The 9,588-nt window shown below is 31.8% G+C and overlaps 2 protein-coding genes and 1 long non-coding RNA gene across 3 annotated transcripts; 2 read left to right on the top strand and 1 right to left on the bottom strand.

Annotated features, from left to right (window-relative positions):
- Positions 1 to 1,013: 1,013 nt before the first annotated feature.
- Positions 1,014 to 2,523, top strand: LOC108852603 (protein NEN4-like). Its single transcript, XM_018626107.2, has 5 exons — positions 1,014 to 1,462; positions 1,735 to 1,781; positions 1,875 to 1,938; positions 2,059 to 2,184; positions 2,285 to 2,523. Exons 1-5 carry the CDS (start codon positions 1,025 to 1,027, stop codon positions 2,375 to 2,377), a joined length of 768 nt encoding a protein of 255 aa, XP_018481609.1. The 5' UTR covers positions 1,014 to 1,024; the 3' UTR covers positions 2,378 to 2,523.
- Positions 2,524 to 3,764: 1,241 nt separating this feature from the next.
- On the top strand, positions 3,765 to 4,986 carry LOC130504981 (uncharacterized). The gene is made up of 4 exons (XR_008941523.1): positions 3,765 to 3,917; positions 3,986 to 4,044; positions 4,133 to 4,208; positions 4,280 to 4,986. It is a non-coding gene; the product is annotated as an uncharacterized LOC130504981 (long non-coding RNA).
- A 1,478-nt stretch (positions 4,987 to 6,464) lies between these two features.
- On the bottom strand, positions 6,465 to 7,266 carry LOC108852855 (FCS-Like Zinc finger 7-like). Its single transcript, XM_018626332.2, has 2 exons — positions 6,878 to 7,266; positions 6,465 to 6,764 (listed from the first exon to the last, which is right to left on the bottom strand). Exons 1-2 carry the CDS (start codon positions 7,171 to 7,173, stop codon positions 6,665 to 6,667), a joined length of 396 nt encoding a protein of 131 aa, XP_018481834.1. The 5' UTR covers positions 7,174 to 7,266; the 3' UTR covers positions 6,465 to 6,664.
- Positions 7,267 to 9,588: the final 2,322 nt, after the last annotated feature.

Genomic DNA, 9,588 nt, shown 5'->3' with positions numbered 1-9,588 from the left:
ATATTTTCCCCCTTTTGTTTAATATTAAAAACCTCTGACTGTGTGAGTTTCAAGTTAAAGACTATTAGTAAAAAGTGCATCCTTGGCGTGGATAGAATCACTAAAGCAATAACATCAGATGATTTGTGAAATTTGCTAAGTTTACATAATTTCAATACAATGAATAATTATTAACAGTAAAAGAAAAGAACAATTGAATGGGTTTTTGGTCCAATACAAGAAAATAGTTTTGACCAAGCACAAGCACTGACTGATTTCTTTTTGAAAATATCTAACATGGATTTAGATCCCCACAAGCATTGACTGATTACTTGCTTAATTTCTGGTTACTGTTTTAATAATAAGTGAAATCAATGATGTACCATGGCATTAGTATCAATTGTCAACTATCACCATTCAACTACTTGGTAAAATAAATAAGCACCTCATTCCATTGTACGATAAAAAGGCCACGCCAACAAAGAAAAGAGTCGCTCGGATTACGTCTGAAGGAAAAATACGGTACACAAATATCCATGCTATTAAAAAAAAATCCATGCTACAAAGAGAGAAGAGTGATCCCATGTTAGACCCGAGATGTCTTTTGTGTTATCCAAAAATCTAGTAAAGCCCATTACCATATCGTTTGGATGTTTCAATAGTTTAGATTACATTTCATTTAAAAAGATGACTACGTACATTCTCCTTCCTCAAAACTAAACAAAGTTGTTTCATATTCTGGTGAACTAAAAGCTTGTGTGTTAAAAAAAAGTGAACTAAAAGCTCTCTGATCCTATTTAGGTTTCCCTATTGTTTTCATTAACAACCCTATTTATTGGTTTGGAACTTTGGATAAAGAAAAAGCAAAGATTTCTTACGTACCCCGGACAGCAAAATTTTCTCCATGAAGCTAAATAACCCGTAAAGTAACCTCCAACACGAACCTACAGTTAACTTATGTCACAAGTAATAAACCCCAAATCCACAATAAATATAAACACACTTCTGATCTCAAAATCGATAAGAAAAAAAAACAGAAATTGATATGGAGATCCAAACATTTCCCAACGAAATTGTATTCTTCGATTTAGAAACTAACGTACCAAACAAAACGGGACAACATTTTCACATTCTAGAGTTTGGTGCCATCATCGTATGTCCACGAAAACTCGAGGAGCTAGAGAGCTTCACAACGCTTATACAACCCAAAGACCTGTCCATGGCCCCATTAAGATCGTCTAGGTCAGATGGGATCACGAGAGCTAAGGTCACAGACGCACCAAGGTTCGAAGATGTGGCTGAGAAGATCTATGGTTTGTTGAACGGTCGAATTTGGGCAGGTCATAACATTAGAAGATTCGATTGCGTTAGGATTAAAGAAGCTTTTGCTGAGATTGGTAAAGCTGCGCCGGAGCCCTCAGGGATCATTGATTCTTTGGGTTTATTAAGTGACAAGTTTGGCAAAAGAGCTGGCAACATGAAGGTATCAAGCAAATCCTATGTCAATTTTTAAGAAGATTAATTAGAAATATAAGGCTTTTTATAAGAATCATAGTATACTATGTATTTTTATTTAGATAAAAGTGAATTTACATCTCAAAATTGTATTTAAACAAATACAAATCCTTCTATTCATTACAATATATTTTGAAAATTTATCAACTATCAATGTAAGATTTTAAAATTTATGACACATCAATCTATTTAAAACAACAAACCGATCCATTATCAAGCTTGTTTGGTGTTCTGTTCTAGATGGCAAGTTTGGCTGCCTATTTTGGTCTTGGAGTGCAAAAACACAGGTACCTTAATCATATTCGTGTATGTGTCTTAATGTTACGTAGTTTGTAAGATAATCTGATTACATATATTGATATATATGTTGATAATTGCAGGAGTCTTGACGATGTTCGAATGAATTTAGAGGTCCTCAAGCACTGTTCAACAGTGCTTTTCTTGGTATGTCGTAGCCTCAGAATTCTTCTCTTATCTTTTGCCTTAAATTCTGTTTATTCTTTTTTTCATTACCTATACGTATCAAATAACTTTATTTATATATGTATTTACATATCTATATAGGAATCTACACTTCCGGATCAATTAGAAGGAAAGTGGCAAAGTTCTTCAAAGATCATGACAAGAAGTCGAAGTCATCACCAAATGGTCCAAAAAGCAATGCCATACACGAAGGGTAGTCTCGGGAAGGTAACAGAATTTCTTCCTTTTCAAGTTATCAGACATTCATATAATTACTAAGATTTTGCTATTGTTCACTTTAAAATGTTCTTGTTTTAAATCTATACAGATGACACAGAATGTGAAGAATATCTTAAGCAAAGCTCAAGGCACCCAATCTCTTCAAAGCTTGATTAAACATTCTCATTCTTTGCTTAGATGATTATTTGCAACCCTTAATGGTTGTTATTATTTTTCATAATTTGAAAAATGAATTTCATTGTATATATTGAACATTTGTGTTTATGTTCATTGGACATTGGCTATACTGCCAAAAATTCAATAAAAAACAACTTGTATTCTTATTCACCTCACACGGTATTGCTAACTGCTAAGTGATTTTAACGCCATATGAATAGATCGTTGTAGTATTACCCCAAAAATGACGAAACTTGGAAACAGCTTGTCCATTTTTTGTGTGAACACAATTGTGATGCACATTACATGTGAGGACTTTCTCTTAGCTGCTCAAGCAATCTTGGGTCTTGTTCTCCTTGCGGAACTCAGCAACAGGGTTCAGTTGAAATCCGAGGAAGAGGTTCATTGGTTCACAAAAGAAGTTATTATATGGATGTTTTCGATCCGATGAAATTTGTCAGTTTAAGTTCTATATTGTTATTTTATTGTAGTCAAGGAAATCCAATCTGGTTGGAGGATTTAAAACGTATTGGCATTTTCATAATAGTTTTATTGTAAATATACTCATGTGCAAGTGCAGACCAATTCATCAATACTATTAAACCAGGTTTAAATATTTTCCATTGCATCATGGCATTATCAATGACCTTTAATGAATTCTTTTACTCAAATAACTTAAATTTATTATATGTTGGAGGACTAATTTAATAGAAGATACGTACCCTAATACCAAATGAATCACTTATTCCATTTAATCATATAATTGCTGATAGTTGATTAATCGGGAATTTGAAATGACGACAAATTGTGATGACTCCCGAAACTCCAACAATTAGGCCTCGAGGTTTGGAGTTCAGAAGACGAGTGAAGAAAAATACAAAATTATATATTTAAACTATAGACCAATTATAAACCTAATCCTATCTATAAGCTATGACAACGATCCATTTCCATGAAATCATTAGTATTATTTAACATCCTTTAGTCTTCAATTATTGAGGAAACTACTCTTCCATCCTATTTAAATGTCGTATAAAAACCTCAATACTATTAAAACAGAAGGTCCCTTTTTTAGGTACCCTTCAAGTTTTAAAGTATTTACCACCATTTGCTACTAAAATTATTTTAAGCTATACTTTTAATTTTTAGTTAAGTATTTAGATTTAAAAAAAAAAACAAAATAAGTCGGATCATATATTGAAGCCACGAGAATATATCACTATTTACTCAAATTTTGAAAATATAGAAACGAGAGAATATGTACAATATCTTTTGTTCCTATATTATATATCTGCAACTTCTCAAATCAAACGATATATGTGGGATTGGTAACAGCTATATTCTATAGAATATCTTAAATACTGGCGTGGAAGAAGGGAAACATAACAAACCAACTCATATATATAGAACCATCGTCTCTCATTTCCAGAACCAGAAACGACATCCATCTAACTTGACACGTTCGAAAAAATCATAGAGGCTTCAAGAGGAAAACAAATCGTTATGTCTTGATTATGGCGGTACTCTTTTTTCAATCATCTCTGATCCAGACAGAGTTCAGCAAGGTTCTTTATGATCCAACTTCCATCCTTTATTGTTTTCTCTTCTATAACTAATGTTATGTGTTTCACAGATGAGAAGAGCGGTGAAAAAAAATGCCAAGTGTTAGTTACTGGTAGATGCATAGATAAGGTGCATTTTTTAATATTTTCATCTACTATTTTGAATGATTATTTCTTTTTGCGAACTTTAGTTGATTAATATGCAAAATATTTTGCAGGTTTATAGTTTTGTCAAGCAAGCAGAACTGTATTATGCTGGAAGCCATGTGATGGATATTAAAGATCCAACAAAAGGTTTCTATAGATACAATAACATATTATTATTCTATTTTTTTTGTTTAAATCATTGTTTTTTTGTTTTTTAGGATAGACCATCTGTTTTTAATCAACCAACTGGCGATTTTCTTCCCATGATCGATGAGGTAAACAAAACTTTGTATGCTTTGTTCTTCTATCTCTATTTACATGATTAATGATTTATTCTATTTTTTTGCAACACATGACTGATCATTTAATAGAGTCTTCAAAATTTCCGAGTTGTGTATGTCCATTCTGCGTGACCAACCTCATGGTGAATGCTCTCTAGGAGCTTCCTAAGGTCATAAATTATTTTTTATTTTTGAAAAAAAGTCATAAATTATTTTTCTCTACTTAATTGGACTTGGTTTGCTGACTGTGGATTAGGAATTTTGATCGTTTTAGGTTTACGTTTTCTCAACTGAATTGTGTAAGATTTTTGTTTTCTTTTGTGTGGTTAAAGTAGGAGGTGCTTACAGATTTTTATGATAAATGTTGATAATCTAAAGGTTATGATGTTTACTGAACTCATTGGCAGAGGATGTAATGTTCTTTTGTGTATTGGATCTATGACGCCTTTTCTGATTTGTTGGCCAGTCGTTGAGACTAAAATATAATTATAAATTTTTTAATGATTTTGATATTTGCTGATCTTATAATTTTTTTTATTTCATATATTAGGCTGAGAGATAAGACGGAAGGAGAGCGAGGATTCTCCTATGGTTGTGGATCATAAAATTACTAATAATTCAAAGAAAACTAATGTAAAAAAATAAAAATTTTAAACATGTATGTCAAAGAGAAAAAAGTAATGGCTTATGTTGTTAATAAAAATTGACAATCCATTATATTATAAAAACTATCTACTTAGATCAGTTTTCAAATATACAAAATTGACTAATCTAATTACCTTAAAACATTTTTTGTCTAAAATAATCATAAAATAAAATTTAAATTTTATATACATATTTTAAATCAAAATAATAATTTAAAGTTGATTTATTTCAAGAATTGATTTTAATATGCATATGTTCAAACATTTATCTCTACTAAAATATTTTACAATACCATTATTAAAAAATCAGTCTAAAATAAGTATAATTTCAGGTTAAATAAATAAAATCATACTACGGATTAGAATTATTTAGAGTTTTCAAAATTTAGTCATATTTAAAATAATAAAAATAAACCAAATAAGTAAATTTAAGATAAATTTAATAAAAAGTAAAAAAATACAATTTATTTTCTAAGTATTTTGCACCATATCTTTCAAAGAATCTTTCATGTTTAATGATTTGGAAGGATTTATTAAATGAAAACTCAAAATAAATTCAAATTGAAATAATAAAAATGATTAAATCAACAAAATCATAATACATGTGTGAATTATCTCAACTCCTTAAAAATAGTTTCATTTAAAATAAAAACTAAATAACATAAACTAAATTTAATAAAATTATAGAATTTTTTTCGAAACTCACAAATGATTTTTTTCAATACAGAGAATGTTGACAATATAAAATATTTTATTTAAATTAAAAAATAAGTGTTAAACAATTTTAACTTCGGGTTAAATAAATAAAATCATATTACAGGTTAAAATTATTTTTAGTCTTCAAAATTTTAGTCATATTTAAAATAGCAAAAATAAATCATATAATTTAATTTAAAATAAATTTCATAAAATATTGAAATATACAATTTATCAAAAATTATTATTTTATTACGTAAAAGAATTTTTTCAACAAAAAATATACCCGCCCGTTTTAAGGGCGGGTCAAAATCTAGTTTATCTGTTTAAAAGTAAACATCGTTTAAAAGATCGCGAAACTGTTTTTCTAAAACCACAACAGTATACTCCATCCAGGGTTATATATAAAAAGTATATGATCATCTCGCAAGCTTTGATTGGGTGTGACGTGCATTCGCATTACTTTACGCTATACCTCATTACTAATTATCAGACGCTTTCATCGTCACGAGACAGTGACCTCCATTTCCATTACATTGTTTTAACCTTTTTACCTAAATTTCTACCAATGATTTCATGACAAAACTATATTTTATAAGAAAGCTATAATGTCCAATAAGAATTATTCAAACTGTTACGATTTATGTAACGTACTAACCATGAAATACCGCAAAAGACGTGACGTTTCATTTTTAAAATTTGCATTATTATCTTTATCACCACGAGTTGCCTGCATATGGTTTTGAAATTTATTTGATCATACACTAAAACGAGGTTCGTGGTGCGCTTACTTCAACTTTCACTAGCTCTTTAAAAATACATAAAGTAAAAAATGCATAACACCAAATTATATAATATGAAGGACACGAAACATGTTTTCATTCCAATTTTTTAGAATGAACATTTTACATAACGGTGCTAATTAATAATTAAGGGCGGCAATCTCAAGTTACACACAAACTTAAGACTTTAAGGGTAAGAACTAATTTGATGGTGATAGTACGACGCTGTTTCTGGCTTTGCCTTCGTCGTGCTCCATTTGCTGTTCTCTGCATTCCACGCTACAAAACGCTGCATCTCCTCTGCAGTTATGTATACATATGTATATAGTTAAGACTTAAGAGGTATAAAAATACATATATAATTGTAAGATGAAGAAAATAATTAAGAAAGAGTAAGTAATATATAAACGTACTTGTACATGTAAATATCACGACCGGGAGCTAAACGGCGTTTGCAAAATCCACAGCTTCCAAGAAAAGACGACGACGGCAAAGATGATTTCCGATCATCTTTTCTCTCGTTTCTTCTGTGATTTCTCCGCGAAAACATTGCCAACAACCGGTGGTCGTAGTTATCTCCGCCGTCTACCACTGCCATAGCCACGTCAGAATCTTGACCGGCGGTGTGAGTATCATCAACCTCGATGGTGATTTTCGTTATGCTTGGTGTTCTCTGCATGCGTGGCCGTCGTAGATTCCCAAGCAACATACTATTGTTTTCTAAATATTCGTCTTACGAAGAAAGAAAAGGAAAACGTTTTGCTAATGTAATTTAGATTGTTGCTAGCTAGAAGGGGGAGTTGTGTGTTACCATGCCACTCGATTTAAATACACACGAAATCATACACTGTGTGATTATTATAATTCATGCCTACGTATTTGATCGTAATATTAAAATTTATATGATATGATACGGTTGAAGATCGATCCAATTATTTCTTTATTGGTAGGTCAATAATTTCATATATTCGGTCTGTGGACACCAAAATCGATACCTAGTGAACTTATTTTCAACAAGAAGAAACTATTAAGCCTCAGTTTTTTTTTTCCTACGTATATACTCCCCTACGGTCTTATAAACTATAGCGTCCACATGTATCTGTTATCCAATCCGGAACCACTAATCAGATTAGGGAAGTTAAAAGGGTCGATTAAGGCGGGCTAATCCAGTCCGTTAACTTTAGCCCATTAGTCTTAACTCTTTAAGCCCATTTAATGTCTTAACTCGCGGCCCAACTACGGTATATTGGCTCGGTGTTAGGTGAGGATTTATCGAGCGTGTATTAGAGTTTGGCGAAGCTTGTAGAGGCCAGAGGGATTGAAGAAGCTTTCGGAAGTTTCTTTAAAAATGCATGAAGATGTAACGGTGAAATGTGAACTCTTGGAAGAGTGGTTTGATTACCCAAACCTCTGGAGTAAATGTGACGAGAAAACACGAGTCGCTATTTTTCCTAGTATGGTTTTTAAGATTATCCAAATCCTGGAGTACATGCTATAGGATTAATGCATTAGAAAACATTTCTGCGAATCTCTGTAATGGGTTGTCAAATAAAAGTATAATGGTGTGAGCTCATATTGCAGTCAAAAAGCAAGAAACATGTAATAACTAGAGGATAATAGCCCAACATGAAAATGAAACATTTTACAAGAATTACAATCAAAGCACGTTGAAAACAGAACGAGAGAGAGAGAGAGAGAGAGAGAGAGAGAGAGAGAGAGAGAGAGAGAAGAGAGAGAGAGAGAGAGAGGAGAGAGAGAGAGAGAGAGAGAGAGAGAGAGAGAGAGACTTTTGTCTTAAATTGCATGCGACGCGCGGGTCTCCCCGCATGCGGCTCACGTCATTCGTTCTCTTAAATTGCATTTATTATTCAACGTTTAAGATTACCAAAATAAAATCAATAATTAAAAAAAGGCAACCAAAAGACTTAGCCATTAGTAACGGTAACTTTATTTTTCCCCATCTATATATATATTTCTTCTTCATTCCAATATTAACTACACAGTCTACACTACACTCCATTGCAATCCAAATGAATTGGTCTATGACCCCAATGCTAGATTAACTCGTTGGTGACTCAGTATCTGTTAGTTTCATAGTCTTCTGACTTGTTTGATCTGATGACGATGTTTCAGTGTTTTGAGAGTGGGAAGGAAGCAGAAAATCAAAGAAGAAGCAGATTTTGATCACTTCGTTGAAATTCAGAAATGAGAGGTATGAGTTTATTTGATTAAAAATGTTGAAAAGTTTACGGATTTATTTGTAGTAATTGAGTGAGTCCTGACTTTGGTGTCTCGTGTCTCTGCAGCAAAAAAAAAAGCTGAAACAGGAAGAAGTTTGCCGAGAAGATTCATGAGATAACGGATGGTGGAAGAACAGCTAAGAATCCCCATTGCTCAAGGTATGTAATTTCGTGTCTTTTTTCTCAAATCTCCTTTATTTTATTTTGGGGGGAGATTCTATATTTACTTGGATTGAATAAAGGAAGAAGCTTATGTGTATATTCATAGTGTGGAAACAATTAGAAACTAGCGTCCTGTCATTTGATTGATCGAGGTTATGTTCCATTTGAATTTTACACTTGTGAGATCACTTTGTTATTTCTATCAGTTCTTTGCAGATATTCTATATTTACTTAGATTGAAAATGGAAGAAGCTTATGTATTCATAATGTGGAAACATTTAGAAGCTAGCGTCCTGTCTTTTGATCGTTAGAGAAGTTATATTCCATTTGAATATTTACACTTATGAGATCACTTTGTTATTCCTATCAGTTCTTGGCAATTGCTTAGATTGAAAATGGAAGCAGCTTATGTGTATCTTCATAATGTGTTAACACTTGTGAGAATCATTTTGTTATTCCTATCAGTTCTATTGACAATATTTTATATTTTCTTTGACTGAAAAAGGAAGAAGCTTATGTGTATATTCATAATGTAGAAACAATTAGGAACAAGCATCGTGTCTATTTGAATGTTCATTAAAGATGTTAGATTCCATTTGGCTTTCATACTCATGAGATCACTTTGTTATTCCTACCAATCCTTGGCAAAATACAGTTTTCTCCTCTTGTTTTCAACGTTTTTTTTTTAATTGCTTGTTTGCAATCATGTGATAATGATGTGC

Source organism: Raphanus sativus, unplaced genomic scaffold (genome assembly GCF_000801105.2).
Source record: "Raphanus sativus cultivar WK10039 unplaced genomic scaffold, ASM80110v3 Scaffold1924, whole genome shotgun sequence".
NCBI lineage: Eukaryota > Viridiplantae > Streptophyta > Magnoliopsida > Brassicales > Brassicaceae > Raphanus > Raphanus sativus.
This window is presented reverse-complemented; position numbering and strand designations above follow the sequence as displayed.